We start from the raw sequence: 22,444 nt of genomic DNA on the forward strand, positions 1-22,444 counted from the left end.
TAATTTCGTTAGCGCCCAACCACAGATGCTTCCCCATAGATATACATATATACATATGTACACATATCAACCTTGATTAATAACAAAATTCTATAACGATTCCATAATATTTTATTTACTCATAATAAGATCGTAGTAACATCCAAATTAATTATCTGCGACGCAAGAATACATTTTGTTTTTTTTTACTAAATATTCGTTTTCAAGTAAATGTTTTAAACGTGTATATATTTTACTGCGCAGATAATAGTGCACTACTATATGTTTTTATTTTGTACATACAAATGTATAAAACAAATTGATATATGTTTTAAAACTAGATTATGCATTTCGAATAATTTGGAACCTAAATCACTTTGTGAATATTTTATAAGTATGAATGCGTGTACGTGTGTAACTTTCAAAAAACTATATATATTTAAAACATTAACTGGCTCTAATCTAATTCTATTCGATTTTCCATAAATAAATTTCCGGTGTGCAACTTTGATTCCTTCATTTTATCGTATGATTTAAGGAGATCTTCCATAGAAATGGCAATTAAGGGATTGCTCAATTCGACAGCAGCGTTTGCCGATGTCGATGGCTCAACGGATTGAGTCGAAAATCCAGAAAATTGATTCTCATTAGAACGCATAAATAAACGCATTCTATAGACTGAAGCATTACGACACATTTCTCTCAAATCCGAACCAGAAAACCCATTTGTTAGTTTTGCTAAACGATTAAAGTCAACATCATTATGTACACATTCAGTTTCTAAAATCAATTTTAGAATCTGTAATCGTTGGACTTCGGTCGGTAGTCCGATATGAAACTGAGCCGGCATGCGGCGTATGATAGCCTTATCTAAATCTTTCGGACGATTAGTTGCGCCCATAACAATAACCGTTGAATTCGAATTTGTATTAAGTCCATCCCATAGCATCATAAATTGAGTTTTCATCATTGCAGTAGCCTCATGGTCATTCGAGTTGCGACTGCGCAAAAATGAATCGATTTCATCTATAAAAATTATGCAGGGCTGAATTTTGATAGCCAACGAAAAGACTGCCGATGCCAATTTCTGTGATTCACCATACCATTTATCAGTTAGAATTGCCACATCCAAGTTTATAAAGCGCATACCAGCCTCTTTTGCAGTTGCTTTTGCTATTAAAGTCTTACCACAACCTGGTGGTCCATGCAACAATACACCTTTTGGTGCTTGCCACAGTTTGGACTGATTAAATAAATCTCTATGTCTCACTGGCAACACAACAGACTCTCGTAATTCCTGAATAACATCATCGAGACCAGCAATATCATTCCAGCTCACTGTTATATCTGCAGGCACAACTAAATGAGTGGCAATCATAAGTTCATAGTCATTAAATTGTTGTGGATTCACTTTGAAACCACTCTGATCGCCTAGCCTGAAAATAAATATAATTACATTTGTTGGTATAAACACGTTTGTTAAGATTACACTACCTTTTCAATTGTTCTTCAGCACGCAACTTGGCCTTCTTTTTATTCTTGCTCGTTGGATCAAGTTGGTTCATCATCCATTTCACCGAATAAAATGTGATGACAGACGCAATGGACACTCGAAGAAGTAGCTGAACGATTTCATTTCGCGATAACTGCGACCCACCGAAATTAAAGTTGTCCATTTTTGTTAAATATTGTGTAATTTATTTCATGAGGCGCATAGCCTTTTCATGCTACCGCAGGTGACATTAGGATACATGACATAGCGTTGTTTTAAATTCATCGACTTTGAGATTTCGATAATATTTTAATATATTATATATTCAGAGAGATATTACTATTAGCAAAATTTTATATTTATTTATCTATAAAAAATCGTTGTATAATATGGTTTATTTTAAAATTTTAACAAATGTGTAATGATGTATGGATCCAAAAATATTGGCAAACTTGAAAAATACTATTCACCCTGTTCTGTTGCAGTTATCCACTATGTTCTTCCATTTTATGTAATGTAATTTCATTCTATTTGTAAGACGTATGAAAAGGTGGCAACATACGGTATACCCTGTTTTTTGTTGCGAGTTTACACGTTTGTTTTAGTTGCTGTAGAATTTATTAAACAAAAATGGATTTTGATGCTGAGGACAATCTTACCGTGGAGGAAATGCACTTTATAGCCGACTTGGACAGGTGTGTTCCACATTGCATTTACTTTGGACATACCATTTTATAATACTTTCAACAATTTCTTCCTAACTACACAGTCGCCAGTTTGGTTTTCTCAAATTGACAGCGCCTGAAAATGCAGCCATACGTATCATTGTTGAGCGTGCAGTGAAAATCTTACAAAAGGTTATTATATCAAGAAAGGAAGAGGAGCAAAGGGAAAAATTAGCAATAAAATCAGAGGATGTGCCTGAAGAATCAAACCTACATGTGATGAAGACAGAGCAGGGAAGTGATGAACTGTTGCAGGAAAACAGTACCCAAGTGCCTGTTGACTTACCAAGTCCCCAAAAGAAAGAAGAAGAAAGTGCTAATCAAACATCTGCGGAAACTCCTACCACTAATCAGGACAGTGGTAAAGATAAAAATAAAATTTCCGTAGATGTTTTGACTTATTGTAAGCTGGGACATCTTCATTTACTTCTTGAAGAGTATGACGAAGGTATGAATATTTATTGCGCATGTTAAGGCATTCGAAGTTTCGACTTCTTTGATCAACTTTGTGCTTTTAATATAATCATTCAAAGTGCCTATTGATAATTTGATATTTTTATATTCCAGCGCTTGCAGCTTATCAAAAGTACTATCAACTTTGTCCGAAGAACTGGAAAAATTTGCCTTTTCTGTATGGCCTTGGGATGGTGTATTTCCATTTTAATGCATTTAGATGGTAAGTAAGGAACCATTAAAAATAGTAGATGGGAACTAGGCTTGAAGTCTATTTTAGTAATCTTTGGCGTTATTTACTGTATAAAGAGTACACTCTCACACATAATATATATGTATATATATATATGTCTTTATTTATGTATTGAGAGTAGACAAATTTTTAGTGACAAAAACATATACACACATGCATATGTCCGGTGTTTTTTATTTTTTGCATATTTTCAATGATTTCCTTTAAAATGATGTCTATTGCAATTTGTCTTATAAAGTTGGGCTAATATTTAATTAAGCGTTAATCACGACAGTAATATATTTTACGCAATTCATGCTGATGTCAGTGCCAATATACATATATATTTTATATTCTCAGCTCTAGATTTTTGTGTTTCAAGTTTATTTTACTTAATATTAAGTATACCATTACGTTTACAAGATTTACGAATTCTAAATGCAACAAATGAGTCAGATATGTCCAATTGGGAACTACGAACCTAACAATATATGTATATGATTTTTACAACAGTTATTTACGATTAATTACTTTTATTTTGTGTTATAAAACATATTTTATTTTTTTTTTTTATCAAATTTATTACCTATTTGTTTGGAATTTCCCATTTTATAAAGGTGTTGCCAATTAAATGAAGATAAACCATAATCAGACTACAATGTTTAATGGAAATTGTTGGCAACACTATGCATAATATTTCCCATATTTTCTTTTTTAGTTCGCTAAACTCCTTCCGTAGGGCACGATGCACTGCCTTTGTGCGGTTGAGTCCGCCATATTTATTTCTCACTGCCATTGAGTGATTTTAATTGTAGTAATAAAAAAATAGAATTTAGTGTATTTGTAAGAAGTTAACAACACCAAAATTAACACAAATACTATAACTCAAGTTTTTATGCATTATGTGGTTATTTATGATGAATAAATTTGTGAATAACTGATGAATATGTGTAATCGTTTGACGAATGATAAAACCGGAACGAAAAATATTTTATAAACTAACATAAATTCTAACACCGATATATCTAAGTGAAATAAATAAAATAACATTTTCGTATACAAATTTTTAAATCAATATAATATGTGCGAATAATGTAAACATAAAAGAATAATATTTCATAAAATACGTGAAAATTATTTGATGGTGTTAGTTTGTGTATACACCAATATTTCAAGAAGGGATCCACATCTAATGCATTTGTTTTCATGTACATCTACACGCTAACGCCTCATCTATGAAATATCTAATTTCCTCGTCATCTAATTAACTAAAAGAAAACTTGTTAGAAAATACGTAAGTTAAATGGTAAAGTGTAATGATTTATGATTCACTATGTAAAATAAACATTATTTACTTTTTCACTTTGTCCGGCCAACAACAAAAAAAAAACAGCTATATTCTTAACCCCATAAACAAAACACAAACTTTGCAAAAGAAAACATTTTGATTTCGTAACCAATGTATTTGAAACAAAATTTAAACCTATTAAATAATATTGCATTTGTAAAAATTCATTAGAATTTTTCTATGGCATACATATAAAATGTATGTGGATTGTCTGGTCACGTAGGCACTAGTGCTTCGCTGCTGCACAGTCTAGTAGAGCAACACTTACATATGTATGTATGTACACATAACAGAGTATGCGCTAGTGCATAAATGTGCATCTTGGGGTGGTACGAAAAGGGATTTTTTATTATTTATTACTTTTTTGAACTTGTAAAGTTTTTTTTGTGTTTTCATATTTGTTTGCAAAGCTTTCGCAACTGCATATGAAACAAAATGTTTAAACGTATTTATGTACATGCATTTTTGTATATACATATATAAGTATTGATATGACCCCACACAGGGCGGAAACAGTTACAAACAATATATATCCCCTTGCGTGGGTACGTAGATGTATTCTATGATAGGCATACGTATTAAAATGTTTTTAATGCCGCTATTTCGGAGGCTAAGTGATTTTCAACATTAACGGAGATAATTGTTGTAAATTTAGTTTAGTACAAACAATAAATTTGTAAAAGAAACAGAGTGAGCTAAGATTAAAGAGTTGATTTGATTTTAAAATCGGTAAAAAGTCCCAAATATTAAGATACATTTAAAAAATTTTATTATTGAATATTTTATTATAAAATAACTAAAGATGATGTTTTTAATATAACGCTAACATCGTTGTGAAAATGGAATAATAAAATAGAAGAAATATATGAACGTTACTTTATACAGTAATGGTGATTAGTGAGTTATAGCTGGGTCATAGTTACTTAATTAATTATATGTAAATTGTTGATTTAATTTTTAATAAATGATTGTATCTCATTTTCTAATTTTTAAACTTCTGCTTTGTAGGTCTATTAGAGCGTTTCGAAGTTTACTTTATCAAGACCCGAATTTTATACGGGCTAGTGAAGCACATTTACGTATTGGTCTTATGCTAAAAGTCTTTGGGGAGTATAAACTATCACTTAAACACTTGAAATTAGCCCAAATTGACAATTCTCCATGTACATTTTCTAAACTACAAAGTAAGTACATATTTGAAGCTTATAAATTTTTTAAAACATATATTATTTCTCACAAACATCCATATTAAACATTTAAAATACTTTTCAGTAAAATTTCACATTGCCCATCTATATGAAGTTCATAATAAGCATAAAGCGGCCAAAGAGGCCTACGAGCATCTTCTTAATAGTAAAGAGCTGACATTGGAATTGAAAGCAGATATATATAGACAATTAGGTAAGTATGTGTATTAAGATAATTTATAAAAATTAAATTTTAATAAAAACAAAAATATTTCCTCTTTTAAGGATGGATGTATCATTGTGTGGAATCATTAGGAGATAAAAAACAACGAGATAATTATGCAATAATATGTTTACAAAAGTCAATTGAAGCAAATCCGAAATCAGGACAATCACTGTATTTATTAGGCAGATGTTATGCGGGTATTAATAAAGTTCACGACGCATTCATAGCTTACAGAAACTCTGTGGAAAAGAGTGAAGGAAACGCCGATACATGGTGTTCTATCGGGTATTATATTTATAAATTTGTCAAATTCCAAATATTTAATAATGTGCATTTTTTCACTTCTATAGAGTATTATATCAGCAACAAAGTCAACCGACAGACGCGCTACAAGCGTATATATGTGCAGTTCAACTCGACAAGAATCATAAGGCGGCGTGGACTAACCTAGGAATATTGTATGAGAGTTGCGGACAACCAAGGGATGCGTATGCATGTTATTTGAATGCAACAAGAAGTATAAAAAATGTTAGTTAATTATCAATTGCAAGTAGCAACAACACTTTTTTAAGTAATTTATTTTTTTTTTTATGTCTAGTGACAAATTTTTGTTATTGATATATTCATAAATTGATTGTTATTGTTTGCTTTCTTATAAATAATATATTGCTTCTATTTTTACAGAATACCCAGCCAAAGGCTACAGTTAACGATAACAAAGCCGGAAATTTAAATCTTAAACTCCGTACGACAGGAAATTTAACTTCACGAGAGTGTCAAGGTTTGGGTAAAGGATTGTCTCAACGTATAAAATTTTTAGAAACTCAATTAGCCCAAGCGCCTATGCCAAGTATTACTTCAAAAAGAAGACAACTTTGTTCAATTGAAGAAGCTTGGAATTTACCGATTTCATTGGAAATGAGTTCGAGACAACAACACCAACAAGCTACACAAGTGCAGCAACGTCAATATGGCAAAAGTGCTCACGGTTCGGTAAGTTAGATTTTTATAATTGCTGCTATAGTAAATCTAATTGTTTGCGATTTAGGCTGTTTAAAGAAATTTAATCGTTTGGCTACTGTTTATTACGAAAAATTGAGAGTGTTGCATAGTGTTCGGAATGCAGTTGTAGTAATAAATCTTAACTTATTATTTTCTATGCTAATTAATGAAATTACACCAATAGTACTTACATTTCAAAAATTTTATCAAATTTAACAATATTAAGAATTGGGTACTTGCACGATTTTAGGTATTTAGATCAGTTTCTCTGCCTTTTTAGTTATCTTTCTGATTATATACTATACTGGTGGGTCCTATAATTTATTTTTGTTTTTAAATTTTTGTAAATAGTTTTATTTAAAAGTTGAATAACAAATGTATATCAAAAATTAACTGTACGCAATAAATTGTTTAAATAATATTAATTATGCAAAATAAATGTATAAAGATTCGAACCTTTATTGCCATATTTTCAAATGTATATTAAATTGTGGAAACCCTGTCAAAAAAATTATAATTTTGTGGCAACGTCGCAGAAGTAAAACTAGAAAAACTATTGGCAATGTCGCGTAGGAAACGTGTTCATTTCCTTCCATTTCATTTTTGTCAGGTTAAGTGAAAGGTTCGTGAAAATACCACTTCCAGTGGTTTAACAAATTTGAGAAAAAAATACTTTCATGAAAAAATTTACTTGCATAAAAAATGTAATCAATCGAATATTTTTCAATATAATTAAAGGTAATTCAGGGCCCACCTCCACCATATCCACACACACATCAGAATATAAATAATGTACCAACAAAGCGTTTCAAAGATGAAGCCCTCCAACAAACCGAGTCCGGCAATCGCCCAGCGCAACCGGCATTCTTCCTTTCACAGCAACAACTACAAACTTTACAATTTTTGCAACAAAACCAAAGTACGCTTAATCATCAAGAGCAGGCGTTGTTCCAACAACTCAGCAGTCAATATCGCCTTATGCAACAATATCAACAAGCAATGAGACAGCAGAACACGTGTCAATTGCCGCAAAATGTACAAGCGCAACAATTACAATCGCCGTCGCTGCAACCAGCGCCAGGACAACCTATACACTCCACAGCGTCATCTTCGTTAACGACGGGAAATATAACTGAAGCGACGGGAGCAACGTCGAGTTCGAATGCACCGCCCGCATACGCTGGAACGCGTGATGATCAAACAAAAGCAGTTGTGCCAAAGCCATCCACATCAACTATTGAATCTGGAGTGCTGACGCAACTGTCACCAAGTAATGATCAATTGGGTAAGTAAACTGTACATATTGAATAGGTTTTAAAACACGTGTTTCCACGTGCATAAGTGTATGCACACTAGCTTATCCATACATATGTATGTATTAATTTAATAAATATTTTTATGAGCTTAATAGTTTTGAATAAAAGTTTAAATTTTGGTTTTAACATGAAATAATAAAAAAATTAGTCATTGTAGTTGTAATCAATAAAAATTTAAATATATTTTAATAGGTCAATAATTATTCGTAAATATGTCCGCAGATATACTTTGGAGTGAACACTTTAGTAGCACTCTGATTGCCCCTCTGACGGAAAAATATGAGATAGCACATGGGTCTTGCTAATTCCGATATGTGCACTGCTGATAGTGTATATTTGATAAAGGACCAACAAATTTTTATATTTATCTTTAATTAGTTGACACAAAACATAAAAGTCAAAGCCGATACAACAATTGATGTATTTGCATAGTCGTTATTTAGTTTGGAAATTAATATAATAATAATATTCATTTACAGTGTTTTAAATATCATATGTTGTATATATTTTTCTAACGTTTGCCTCTATCTTCTTTTATTTAGGTGTCAGTGATCAGGAGCTGCAGGTGTTTCTCTCACAAAAAGGTTTAACCTCAACGTTTGCTGAAGATCTTTTAAAGACATTTAACCCTGATAATCTAGATATTAAGGAAGAAGATATAGATGGCACTCCTGAGGATTTATTCAATGGCCTCGATAAGAATTTATCCATCGCCGATAAAAGCAATACACTCACATCCATCGTCAGCGGCCAACAACCAACAGGCGAAGCTAACAGTACAGAAACTGCTGGCGCCGTAAAAGAAGAAACCGATGCGGAACAAAACTCAGCCGATATAAAATCGGAAAATTTTCATGGCGATGAATATGACGATCGAGATAAATATGATGATGAACTTGAAGAGCCTTCCAAATTTAGCATACAAATGGATTCGAAACAACTGATTGCAGCTGTTAAAAATCTATCGCTCGAAGAACCACCGCCCCATTGTTCCGTATTACATATAAATGCGCCACCGCCTTCGCCGCCAGATTGCCCGCCACAACGTCTTACCCGTGAACAACTACTGCCGCCCACACCATCCGTACATTTAGAGAACAAGAAGCACGCTTTCAGTCCGCAACTGCAAGAATTTTGCCTCAAGCATCCGATAGCTGTAGTACGTGGCTTGGCTGGTGCACTCAAATTAGATTTGGGTCTATTCTCCACCAAAACGCTCGTCGAAGCCAATCCCGATCATAGTGTTGAGGTGCGCACACAAGTGCATCAGTCACCGGATGAAAACTGGGATGCGTCGCAAGCAAAACGTGTTTGGGCTTGCATATCGCACCGTTCGCATACGACTATCGCAAAATATGCGCAATATCAGGCGTCCAGCTTTCAAGATAGTTTAAAGGTTTGTATTTTCGAATTTGAGGCTATTTTCTCTTGTTTACTAAATCTTTATGATGATCACATTTATTTTATAACTTTCGTTCTACATAGTAAAGAATGTTGATGATAATTAAATAACTGATAATGCATTAAAATATATTGATGAATGCGCTAATAAAATAATTTACAAATTTTAATGTTTTTCAATTAAATAAACAAATATATATTATTGCCTTTACAGGATGAACATGATAAAGGACCAACTGGCGTACCAACAATGTCTGATTCAGATTCTAAAGATTCAGTGAGCAATTCCAATGTTAGTGGCAAGCGGAAAAAGCTTAAAAATGGCAACAAAATGTTGAGGTAATTGCATTTAAAAATTAAAAATCAAACATTTTGCACTTATTAATCTAGTATTGTCGTTACCCCTAGTCAATATTATTCATTAAAGTGCTATAGCAAAGCAGGGTCTTTCGCTAACACCGTTTTTAAATATTTATAAATGAACGGCGTTTGATAGTAGGGCCCTCGACATTTCAAAAAATTAAATAATTTTTTTCTTATCAAACTTAACTAGCTTTAAACATACGAATTTTTTTTTTGCATTTTCCAGATTTGGCACTAATGTCGATCTGTCGGATGAACGGAAATGGCGTTCCCAACTGGCCGAATTGCAAAAACTGCCGGCATTTGCGCGCGTCATATCGGCAGCCAATATGCTGTCACATGTCGGTCATGTCATTTTGGGTATGAACACAGTGCAGTTGTACATGAAAGTGCCGGGTAGTCGTACACCGGGTCATCAGGAGAATAACAACTTTTGCTCTATAAATATAAACATTGGTCCGGGCGATTGTGAGTGGTTTGCCGTGCCCGACGCTTATTGGGGTGGCATACATAATCTGTGCGAAAAAAATAATATTAGCTATTTGCACGGTTCGTGGTGGCCGGTATTAGAAGACTTGTATAAGGAGAATATACCCGTTTATCGTTTCATACAACGGCCTGGCGATTTGGTTTGGGTCAATGCAGGGTAAGTTCATACACAGCACTTAAATCATAATTTTATATTTTTGGTAATTTATGCGGTCCGCTCCAATGATGTTAAACACAAATCAAATACTAACTTTCGTTCTACTGAAAAAAGTTGTGTAGAGATTAAGTAATCTGATATAATAGCGCACTCACACCAATCAATTAACTTTATTTGTTGTTAAATAGTGATAATAATAATATATTATCCACTCTCATTGCAGTTGTGTACATTGGGTGCAGTCAGTCGGTTGGTGCAATAATATAGCATGGAATGTGGGCCCACTGACGGCGCGTCAATATTCCTTAGCCGTTGAACGTTATGAATGGAATAAACTGCAAAACTTCAAGAGTATTGTGCCCATGGTGCATCTCAGTTGGAATCTCGCTAGAAATATTAAGGTTTCAGACCCAAAACTGTTTGAGCTTGTCAAGTAAGTAGCATTCTAATCACCTTTTATGCTATTGAAAATTAACAAATATTTTTGAAAATGTGGTAACTTTTACTTTCAAGTGCTTTAATATTTATAATTAACATCTCGCTGTTCTCAATTTACAGAATGTGTCTGCTGCAGACACTGAAAAATGTTGTGCACACCTTGGAGTATGTAAAATCGAAAGGTGTGGAAGTGCGCTTTCATGGGCGTGGAAAAAATGAAGCCTCACATTATTGTGGACAATGCGAGGTAAGTGTTACGCCACTGTTGTTGTTGTTGTTTGTAGTTATAGTCGTTTTTTTTCTGCACATCCGCGGATATACTTTGGAGTGAACACTTTAGTAGCACTCTGATTGCCCCTCCGACGGAAAATTATGAGATCGCACATGGGTCTTGCTAAATCCGATATGTGCGCTGCTTATAGTGTACATTTGATGGCAGACCAACAAATACATACATATGTATATACATATATATTTAGCTTTAATTATGTGGACGGAACGCGTTATAGTTTAATTCGATCCTATAAATTCATTTTCTTTACACTGAGTTGCTATGCAATCGCGTACATAGTGGTTATGTTAGTTGATTTTTTTAGGTTAGGTTTTTTTTACGACACAGTTTTTTTGTGGTTAGGAAAAGAAAGGAACCACAAGATTTCACTCGAAAGCAGAAAAACCAATTTTAAATTACCCTAAAAAATTATTTAATGTAGAAAATTGGCTTTAATCAACCGGATTATGAATTATTTATTCAAACATTTTTGTTCATTTCACAACCTGTCGTAAAGCATTGTAAAATTATAAATTTTTACACTTGTTTTTTTATAATGTGAATTGCTCGTTTGAATATTTATTTTCGAAACTTTTAATATCGATCCCAAAATCAGAATTGAAAATTTAATTTTTTGTTATTATAATTTATTATTATCAAAAATACTTTGTACATATAGTGTTTTTCTTGTTAATCTTTGTATTTACTAACTCTACATTTTCTTCCTTTGTAGGTTGAAGTTTTTAACATTTTATTTATACGCGAACAAGAGAAGCGTCACGTTGTGCACTGTATGGCCTGTGCACGTAAGCTATCACCAAATTTGCAAGGCATCGTTTGTTTGGAGGAATATCGTTTAAGCGAACTTTTACAAATATACGATGCTTTCGCGTTGTATAAAGTACCACAGACACTGCCACAAAGTCCGAATTCGTCGAATATTTAATATTATAAGAATTATATTAACGTGTATGATGAGAATCACGAACAAGATGATGTCGTCTATGATGTTTGATGCTGATAATGGTATAATGATAAAGACATTCGTTAGTTGATTTGCATATAAATATATATATTTTTTTTCTGTAGTTTGTCGGATATATAGGTCTATTGCTAATATTAAATAATTATACAATTTTTATAATAGACAACAACAAAAATGCACTGGTATTATACTTACGTAGGCATATTTTTATAATATTATACAAAATACAATTTCATTTTTAGCAAGTTTACGAGTAAATTTACGCTCTTTCATATAGACGATTAGCACTATATACATACATAAATCATCATTATTGTTCTACGTAATTTTATTTCTTAGACACTTAAGGCATTTCTCATCTATACGATACATATATAAATAAGTATATATTTATACATGATACATGTGCGAAAGTTATATACAAAAATTACATTTGAATAGTAGTAATTATTACACATAGCTATTTAATTTGTTCTTAAAAAAACATTACAAAACATGCATATATACGTACTACGTCTTTGTATTTTGAAAGCACATGCAAAATATGTTTGCGCAATTGTGGATTTTATTTTTTGCGTTGCAAAATCAATTCAAATTGTGGATTTTATTTATGTGTTGCAGAAATAATTCTAATTATAGATTTTATTTTTGTGTTGCAAATTAATTCAAATTGTAGATTTTATTTTTTGCGTTGCATAATTAATTTCAATTGTTTTATTTTTTTTGTGTTTCATAATTAATTGAAATTGTGTATAGCAAACAAAAATGGTTTCATTTAGTTTTGTCACACGAAAAATGGAGATAAATATGCGTTAGCTTTTAAATTGAATACAAATAATACAAGCGTTATTTTTATTTTAACCAAAAATTGTATAATTCATAAACACAATTTGAAAAAAGTTATATTCATAAACCACAAATGCGTAAAGTAGTTGCTACAAAACTGTTAGGTTGTTTCATTAGTGTAAAAGCGAGTTTTAGTTAAATTGATAATAGAAAACGTAATCATGTTTGCTAAGTTTACAAATACAAAAACACTTATACATATATAAATATAAGGAAGAGCAAAAATTATAACTTAAAAATCATACAGCTTTTAAATTATGACATATTGTCTTTAACAAACAAGCAAAAACACAAACATACATATACACCAAAAATCGTATGCATGCATATAAGTAAAGCGCTACGAAGCATTTGAATATGGCGATTTTTTCATATATTCAAAAGTTAAGAAGCATAGCGCTAGCTCAAAATAATATCGAAAATAACAGCGCTACAGCATAAGCATACAAACAAACATATAATATATAGAACCTGTATATGTAATTAATGATCTCAATAAAAAAAAGTAATGAGGACGAAATAGCAAAATACAAAATGTAATTTCAAAAAAAAAAACAAACAAAACAAAAATTTAAATATAAAAACCACAAAAAACATAAAACAAACGGTTGAACGTGTGCTGTATAACAAGTAATAAAATTGTAAACAAAAGAAAACAACAAATCTTCAGGCCCGATATCATTTCTAGTTTAAAGAGAAAAAGAGGAAAATAAAAGAAAAAGCTTGGGAAACAAACGAATATATTTTTATAATTACAAGGAAAAATATAAAAATATATTTTAGAAGTACGTACATATATATACAGATATATATATAGAATACATACACACATAAGTGTTCAATATTTGAAAAAGAGATGGAGAAACAAAAAATAAAAGCCGACCATGTCTGGCTAAAATGCGTCTAAAAGCGAATATAACCAATTCATTTTAACTGGCGGTCCGTTTCACAACGTGTTTTGTTCGAAATAATATACATAAGTATGTTTTGCCATAAAAAAATTAAGCAAACAGTCTAAAATGTTCATTTGGTAAATATGTCAAGTATATGCTAAATATTGCATATGCGCCAAAAAGTATGTTTCTTTTTCGTATTGTATACATATTATTTATAGTATTGGTGTGTGTCTAAGACAGGTGCTAAAAATAAGAAAAACAAAAAATTGTGTGCGAAATTCTGTAAGATAAGTTAACAACAATTTTAGTTAAATTTGAAACGGGCTTAGCCAATGCATAAGGTAGCCGGCTGGATTAAGTCCGACATTCTTTATGGCTGCGTCTAATGTAAATATATTTATTAATAGTCGATTTCTTGGTATCCAAATGTATTGTATTTAACGATAATCGCGTCTGTATTGCGCCATCCGATTTGTGAATGATGGCGCCAGCTCACGTTTTTATTTAACTTAATATTCTTTACGTAAAAAAAAGAAGAAAAGAAAAAATATTTCATGCGTATTACTGTATAATTTATACGTAGTGTGAAATTAATAAATAATACAAGAAAATTATACAAATATTGTGTTTTTCTTAACAATAACAATTTTGTACCCTGAATAGGGTAAATTAAATTTGTGACGAAGTTTGTAACACTCTTAAGGAAACGTCGACCATATATTATCAGCATGACGAGTTGAGTCGATTTAGCCATGTCTATCTGTCTGAATATATGTACGTGAGATATTGATCTGATCTGCTCTGACTGTCCGTCTGTATATATGCGAACTAGTTCCTCAGGTTTTGAGAAGTCGATATGATATCTCGCACACGTCTTTTTCACCTTAAGAAGCTACTTATTTGTCGGAACCGCCGATATTGGGTCGCTATAGCTTATAAAAGCCGTACAAATTGACTGATCAAAATAAAGTTCTTGTGGGAAACTTTTTATTTTTTTAAGAATATTGTGGCTTTGGTGCAAACAAAGTTAACGTTTTTATTGTTTAATGATACAAGTACTCGTCGTCTACAACAAACGGAAAAAGTTATGTATATAAAAAAATACCGCCCTGTAACTATTCCCGCACAGTTTGATTGCATTCTATTCACAAAAATTCCACAAACACATTACCAAATATTGTTATGTTTATTTTGTGATTATTTTACATTAAGCACCACATTTTAAAAAACTATTCAACAACTTTTTAGCTCCATCTGTAATGAGCATAGGCGCGATTGGCTTCGCATTGTCGATGCAAGTCATTCTTCTTTTTTACCACACGCCCTTGATTATAGGCCGCATCTAATACTTCCCACGCCAATTTTTCGGGTAAATGCACCTTTCGCTCCTTTTCTCTTGCTGCTTCTAATATCCATTTCATGGCCAAAAAATATGATCGTTTTTGAGTCACCGGAATGGGCACTTGATATTTGACGCCACCACGTTTGATTGCAGTCAACTGTAAGAGTGGCCGGCTATTTTCAATTGCCTTAATCAACAATTGTTCCGGATCGGCAATTATCGTGTCTTTGGCATCGGGGTTCAAGTTCATGCGCTCAATCTGTACGCGTTTCATACATTCAAATGATTTGGTAAGCAATTCTCTGGCTAGTTTCTTGTTGCCACCTTTTGTTATATAATTCACCATTTTGTTCACCAGTTCGTTGTAAAATATTGATTCGGATTCATCGTTCCTGGCTGCTTTAATTGGCATATGTGACAACTTGATGTACTCATCAGTTTCTTTAAGATTCAGCTGCTTCTTTTTCGAGAATATTGCTTCAATATAATGCGGCGGATATGCCGACATTCCACGCGTGAAGGCACATACCAGGCTGGAAAAGATTGATGTGGTTTTATTACAACTGACAAAGATGAAATCAAAGTGTTCTCAATTTACCTGTGTGGCTCCAAACGACTGCACAGGCTGCGCAACATTTTCAGTCACGAAATTGAGTTTTTACTAGGTAAACAGAAGCAGCAACTCAATTTATTTTATTCAATAAATAGCAGATGTTGCGATGAAAACAATTAATCGATAAATTAAGAAGTAGCGAACGAAGTATCCAGTGCTTAGATTTTTTTATCATAGTTACCTTTTTTTGCAAATTTTTGCTAAAATTATTAATTGTATAAAATATTATTTTTTAAATGCAATATAAGAATAATTACGCATTCTTATTCTTTATGTTAATAATGCCAACATTAGATTGTTATACAAAAGAAGCGCAACACTGTTGAAATGAGTTATCGATACCTTTGTTTTCACATCTATCAAAATACAGCTGTTTCAGTATTGATTATCAAAAGCTTTGTTTATAAATGTAAATTCCAATTCTAATAGGAAGCACTAAATAGAAGATATGACTCCACAGGACGCAGATTTGGCATTCAAAACCAAGAAAAGTAAGTAAAAATTTATTTCTTTCAAGTGGAAATGACAATAATATACTCTATTACTATTTTATAGCTTCCGAAAAAATATGCGAAAACATACATATTGTAGCCAATGATCCATCATTGGCATTTTTTCGCATACAGGAACATGTAAGGAAGGTGCTACAGCCAATTTCAGATAAACGAGCGGAAGTTATACAGTTGCAAACGAATTTACAAGGGCATTGCTATGACATGGAATACGCAGTTGGGTATGCATAAAATTTGTATTTTTTTTTTTTTGAAGTATATGTATATTAATTTAAATAACTTTTTAGCGCCGTTAAAGGTGTGGAGCATTCTGAAGCTATTTTCAAAAATATACAAGAAATGATAAAAACTTCAATATTTCTTAAACAACAACTAAAGTATGGTGAACTAAAAAACAAGTCAAAGAAGGATTCAACTAGTAACTCCGTTTATAAGCGCTTCTCTGCACATTTAACATTGGACTTGCCGGAATTACCGGATTTTAGTGGCGTTATGCGCGAAACTAGTCAACGGGTAGAAACTATGATGACATCCACATCTAGAGACAACAATGTACCACAAAGTAGTACCAGCGAATTGCAGAGATCGTATACTACATTACATTAAAGTTGAAGTTAGTTAAGTAAAATAGTTATTAACAAATATTAGTTCTATCTATTGCTAATTTTTTTTACAACTAATTTTAAATTAATAAAAATTATATATTTAATTTAAAGTTCATAAAATCAAAATTACTTCTTACTTACTTTGTAATAATTGACCACTGAATAATAGTATAAAAGTGTACGAAAAAACGCATAATTCTGGCTGTTTATTATATATGTATGTACATACTATTCAATTGTATACAATATGTACATACATATGTACACTTTTCCATAAAACACATAAAATAGGGACGCACTTGCAATATTATACTTTGTTATTGTATAAGCCACGTACAATCAAATCATCTTTGAAATGTGTTTTTTTTTGCAGCTGTTGAAATATTGCTCCACAATATTGTACGAGTGTGTATAAAAATAAGAACTGAAAGTGCTCCTCCTACCCTAAACATATGTATGTATGTACGTATAAACATACTTAAGTATATACATCCATATTTACGCTTTCTATACACACATCATTTTCTTTCCAGACTGTTTAAAATTTCATTACCGCCTACATAGTCCTCAATTCGAATTATCGTGTTATACCCCGGCACCATACAACTAAATATATTTATTTGGACGGACAATGACTTTTATATAATAAAAACCCAACTCTCAATAAGCATCACTACAGTGACCAATGTCTGTCACCTTGACAGAATTCCAAATAATGGGGTGTTTGTCTAATACGTAATTATGATTAAGAAATATTTTTTCAATTCATATCAATTTTTATCAAAAATATAAACAAAGTACAGAAATTATGATAATATTGAGTTTCCTCATAAGACACTTGCTATATTTAAGTAATTTGAGAAGAATTGTACATATATCGGACCACAATGCTATGTAAGTGTCTTCTGGATGGATCTGCTTTCGCAAGACTAATTACTTGGATATTCCGAGCCACCTAAGCACTGGTCAGGCACGGTGCCTGCTTTTTTTTATAGAACCAGCTGGCAGCCAGCTTCCCGTAAGGTCACCTCGTGACATTCAAATCACATCACATTGAGGCGGAAGAGTCACTTAAACGTGATTTACGGTGTCTGCTTTTCTTTTATACAGCCATCTTTCTCTGAAGTCACCTTGTGACTTTTAAATCACATCACATTGAAGCGAGACCCACCTTTGTACCTACCAGAAACGTTGCCTGCTTTTCTTTTAGTGGTAAGCCAGCTTCCCGAGAGGTCACCTCGAGACTTTGAAATCACATCACATTGAGGCGCGAGAGCCACTTAAGCACTGACAAGGCACGATGCCTGCTTTTCTTTTATAGAGCCAGCTGGCAGCCATATCTTGGAATCTTCGGTATCACAATGGAATATGATCTTCATGCTCGAATATGATCTTCATGATCATCAAAACCTAACCCCTGCCAATTGTAAGCCCTTAACTGCACGCCTAAGTGTGAAACTTCCACAACATCTATTTTATATTTTGACAGGTTATTCCTTTAAAAGAATATACTAAATCACCACCTTCTAATGTGAAGTCGCGTTTTTCTCAAAACCATATTTTTCAAATTGGCTTCCCCAGAATCTTTCTCTCGAAAATTCATAACGTCGTATAATCAGATGTTGCCATCGTCCATGCCTCTGTACCATATACTAGGACGGAGATGATGAGTGACTTATAAAATTTGGTCTTTGTTCGTCGAGAGAGAACCTTACTTCTCAATTGCCTAGTCAGTCCGAAGTAACACCTGTTGACATGCGTTGGATTTCGAGCCTGACGTTGTTGTTGGTGCTAATGCTGGTTCCAATATAGACGAAATTATCTTAGATTTTGAAGTTATGACTGTCCTCTTTTCACGGGACTTTTGAAGATTTGGCGCATGGTGAATATCTGGTCAGTTGTTGATTTTTCAGGCCTGAAGCCACACTGATAAAGTCCGTATTTGAATAGCTCAGCCAGCAATCCATTGGCTCCCACCGCTTTGTTCATCTTCAGACGGGTAATTGCTATTCGGACTTCTTCATGGTCGGGTAATGTAACATCCGCTCCATCGTCATCGTTAGGAGAATCGAGTTTGCCTTCTCCTGGCGTTATGCTTTCACTGCCATTCAACAGGCTGGAGAAGTGCTCCCACCATAATTTCAGTCTGTCACTAGATTCCCTCTGGGGGTTCTACATGAACATGTTCCGGCTTCTGCTAGCCGCCGTATTTTTTCGTAGCATTTTCGAGCATTACCCCTGTCGGCCAGCTTGTCAAGCTCTTCATACTCACGCATTTCGGCCTGTCTCATTATACCCTGAACGGGGTATATTAAGTTTATCACGAAGTTTGTAACACCCAGAAGGAAGCGTCGGACACCCTATAAAGTATATATATATAAATGATCAGAATGTTGAACTGAGTCGGCTTATCCATGTCCGTCTGTCTGTCTGTCTGTCTGTCTGTCTGTCTGTCTGTCTGTCTGTCTGTATATATACGAATTAGTCCCTCAGTTTTTAAGACATCGTTTTAAAATTTTGTAAACGTCATTTTATCTTTAAGAAGCTGCTCATTTGACGGAACTGCCGATATCGGACCAGTATAACATATAGCTGCCATACAAACTGAATGATCGGAATCAAGGGCTTGTATGGAAAACTTTCGCAGTTTTTTTCAGCAAACTGTTATTTTCCTGGCATTCATTTTTTTAGACAATGCAGAATCGCATACTTTAAGCTTAAAGATATTTACATACATACGTATTTAAGTATATATACTATGTACATATGTATGAAAATGATATTTTTGTACATACATATTTAAGCAATGTATATATGTATGCATGTAAATGACATTTTTTAAATTTTAGAGCGAAGAAAGATTTTTCCATTTCAGCATTGAATAAACGCTGATTATCTCAAGAAATAACCTTAGTTTGTGCATTAAGCGTATTAAAAAATGTGAGTCAAATATTCGAACTTGCATATAAATACTATATATATGTACAAACATATGTAGGAACATACTATATGTAGGTATGTAAACAGTGTGTGTATATGTACATATATGCCTTTGTAATAATACTGAAAGTGCTGAAATAAACTCTTATTACGTACTCGTACAGAGGAATAGTGCTTACACAATCAGTTTTGAAAATGCAATTGCTACAATCAGCTAAATTTTACTCTTGTAGTATTTTCCATGCAGAATGAATTTCATAGTTGCAGAATATCGCGTCACCCATGGCCCAGCTGCCGATGCCGAATTTGAGAGCGCAAACAGTGCAGAAATGCTTTAAGGAATATATGTATATATATTTGTATACATATATGTATTCATATGTATGTATATATAATATATACTTAACTATAGCTACGTCATTCACATTGCTTTCCAAAGCTTAAATAATAATTACTATTAATCGTGACAACTTTTTTCATTGTTGACCTACCTTTAATCATGATTTTTACGAGGACAAAAAGTTTTTCTTGCAACGATTATCCCTTAGCAGACAATATCAAACCACTGAGTCGATTTCCGACATAAAACAAGAAAACCCGTATAATTCTGCTGCACCAAAGCTACAATACTTTTTACTACATTTCTTATGGCATAAAAGGGTATAAAATCTTGATTTTGATCGGTTTGTTCGTATGGCAGCTATATGCCATTGTGATCCGATATCGGCGGTTTCGACAAACGAGCAGTTTCTTGGTGAGAAAAGGACGTGTGTAAAATTTCAGATCGATATCTCAAAAACATACAAATAAAATGTTACCTAAAATTCATTAGGGTACCTTACATATGACCACCAATCATATGGAGTAAAGTCACCCGCATGTTATATGTTTATTATATTGGAGCTAGGTCATGTTTATGCCCAATTTTATCCATTTTAGGTAGAAAGGTTACACAGGATTGCGAGAAGTATGTTACGTAAATGGTTTGTTTGAGATCGATCGGGAAGATCCCGAGATAGGTGATTTCACCCAAAAGTTGGCGGTGCCCCGCCCATCGTCCAGTTTTTACGCCGGCTCGTATTGAGCCCTTTTATATCATCTCGGGTGTAAATTGTGTGTCTCTGTCGTATTTAGTTATTGATTTATCGCATTTTTCGTAGTGTTTAAGGAATTTGCTCAGAGCAAACTTGGTTGTTAGCTTAAGTTGCTTAGGAGATATTTACATTAAACAAATTAGAGGGCGACTTTAAGGGTCACGTCCAAAATTTTAAGCCCACAAGTAATGTCTTGTTTTTTACTTAATGGCGTTTTGTGGGCCTTGTCCGATAACAAATTTTTGAGGTCGTCTTTATCATTTATATATATACAGTGAAACGATAAGTCGTAACCTAATTTGATATTTCATAGTATTTCTTACTTTGATGGCGTTTTTTCTTGAGCAAAAATTGTCCGATAACGTACGGAAGGAGAGCAGGTCAGCCGGATTTGAGGTCGTTCCTTCCTCGTGATCATTTATATATACATATATAACCCTATATCCAACTCGATTAGCTTTAGGTGATACATTCAACCGTTATGTCAACAAAATTATTATACTTTGTAGCAACATGTTGAAAGAGTATAAAAATATGCTTTATAGGGTTAGAATCCCCCTTCAACCCCGTATTCAGTAAAAAAAGGCAGTGAATAATGATTCAAGAGATAAAAGTGGCTCCGCTGAAGGATTGTAAGATATGATATTCCATTAATAAACTAAAGCGGTCCACAAACGTGGCATTTTGGGTCCATATTAACCTAATAGTACTTTTCTGTCTTTCTCGAATGTCTTTTTATGTTTGCCGTCAAATGAATCCGCTGGATGCATCATACCCTACATGTATCATTAACTGAGTTCCTAAAGTTTAAAGGGCTAATGTTTGGTGCATAACTAGATAGAAATCAATTTTATTTTCCAGATCGGATTAATTTGAAAACTCTCCACTAACTTATTTTCCAGTAAACTTTTTCTGCAATTTTTTTCCTTTATAACAAAAGTGTCTTCAATTTGAAGTCAAGAGCCGACACCAGATCCACATAATGGAACCGCCTTGAGTTTCGTACCGTCTAGTATAGTTACTCCAGTAGCATGCCCTAAAGAAAGAGAATTTTGGAAAATGTCTATGTTTCCGTAACAAAAATGATAATTCTCTAAAAAATTCGGTATTCCTATGAAAAAATCCAAAACTGGTGGATTTTTTTAACTTAAAATAAAAAAATAAAATATGTAAAATTATATACCAAATAAAAGGTGAATGCATAACAATATATAAAATTATTATTATTAAAATATAAAAAGATAAAAGTATAAAGTAAACTTATTAATAAAGTTTTATATTACGTCACTCAATTAGTATTTCTTAAAAATTTAATCATTCGTGAAAATTAATATAATTAACTATTGCAAATACTGTCTTCCTGCTAAATATAAATTTAATCAACTAAAATCTTTATCAAGTCTGTTATTTTCCACTCCGCACCGCTAGTTATTATACTTCTGATTGCAATATTTTTTAACCAACTGCGTCAAGCAGTTAAAAAGTGTTTTAGCTTTGTACACCAATAATTTAGTGTTAACTTTAGAGAGTAA

General features: G+C 32.9%; 4 protein-coding genes across 13 annotated transcripts; 2 read left to right on the plus strand and 2 right to left on the minus strand.

Moving 5' to 3' along the window:
* Positions 1–88: 88 nt before the first annotated feature.
* Positions 89–1,737, minus strand: LOC126752922 (outer mitochondrial transmembrane helix translocase). Its single transcript, XM_050463963.1, has 2 exons — positions 1,474–1,737; positions 89–1,415 (listed from the first exon to the last, which is right to left on the minus strand). Exons 1-2 carry the CDS (start codon positions 1,653–1,655, stop codon positions 437–439), a joined length of 1,161 nt encoding a protein of 386 aa, XP_050319920.1. The 5' UTR covers positions 1,656–1,737; the 3' UTR covers positions 89–436.
* A 311-nt stretch (positions 1,738–2,048) lies between these two features.
* LOC126754228 (lysine-specific demethylase 6A) lies at positions 2,049–13,645 on the plus strand. Of its 7 annotated transcripts, XM_050466204.1 has the most exons (16): positions 2,049–2,166; positions 2,241–2,644; positions 2,764–2,872; positions 5,238–5,413; positions 5,502–5,630; positions 5,702–5,927; positions 5,993–6,170; positions 6,327–6,635; positions 7,383–7,929; positions 8,503–8,544; positions 8,602–9,356; positions 9,576–9,700; positions 9,951–10,370; positions 10,594–10,803; positions 10,929–11,055; positions 11,813–13,645. In XM_050466204.1, the coding sequence occupies exons 1-16, from the start codon at positions 2,102–2,104 to the stop codon at positions 12,023–12,025; spliced, it is 4,035 nt and encodes a 1,344-aa protein (XP_050322161.1). In that variant the 5' UTR covers positions 2,049–2,101; the 3' UTR covers positions 12,026–13,645. The 7 variants fall into 7 exon arrangements, with proteins under 7 accessions (XP_050322161.1, XP_050322160.1, XP_050322163.1 ...); XM_050466203.1 differs by having other exon boundaries at positions 8,503–9,356; XM_050466206.1 differs by lacking the exons at positions 2,049–2,166; positions 2,241–2,644; positions 2,764–2,872 and adding an exon at positions 3,621–4,187 and having other exon boundaries at positions 8,503–9,356.
* A 1,328-nt stretch (positions 13,646–14,973) lies between these two features.
* Positions 14,974–15,876, minus strand: LOC126754230 (28S ribosomal protein S7, mitochondrial). Its single transcript, XM_050466211.1, has 2 exons — positions 15,747–15,876; positions 14,974–15,681 (listed from the first exon to the last, which is right to left on the minus strand). Exons 1-2 carry the CDS (start codon positions 15,782–15,784, stop codon positions 15,051–15,053), a joined length of 669 nt encoding a protein of 222 aa, XP_050322168.1. The 5' UTR covers positions 15,785–15,876; the 3' UTR covers positions 14,974–15,050.
* Positions 15,877–16,129: 253 nt separating this feature from the next.
* On the plus strand, positions 16,130–17,687 carry LOC126753100 (BLOC-1-related complex subunit 8 homolog). Of its 4 annotated transcripts, none has more exons than XR_007666088.1 (5): positions 16,130–16,252; positions 16,317–16,494; positions 16,561–16,886; positions 17,252–17,340; positions 17,412–17,687. XR_007666088.1 is itself a non-coding variant. In XM_050464249.1 (4 exons), exons 1-3 carry the CDS (start codon positions 16,210–16,212, stop codon positions 16,877–16,879), a joined length of 540 nt encoding a protein of 179 aa, XP_050320206.1. In that variant the 5' UTR covers positions 16,130–16,209; the 3' UTR covers positions 16,880–16,886; positions 17,252–17,687. The 4 variants fall into 4 exon arrangements, 1 of the variants encoding a protein (XP_050320206.1); XR_007666089.1 differs by having other exon boundaries at positions 17,252–17,336; XR_007666090.1 differs by having other exon boundaries at positions 17,252–17,332.
* Positions 17,688–22,444: the final 4,757 nt, after the last annotated feature.

The sequence above is a fragment of the Bactrocera neohumeralis genome, chromosome 3 (genome assembly GCF_024586455.1).
Source record: "Bactrocera neohumeralis isolate Rockhampton chromosome 3, APGP_CSIRO_Bneo_wtdbg2-racon-allhic-juicebox.fasta_v2, whole genome shotgun sequence".
Lineage (NCBI taxonomy): Eukaryota > Metazoa > Arthropoda > Insecta > Diptera > Tephritidae > Bactrocera > Bactrocera neohumeralis.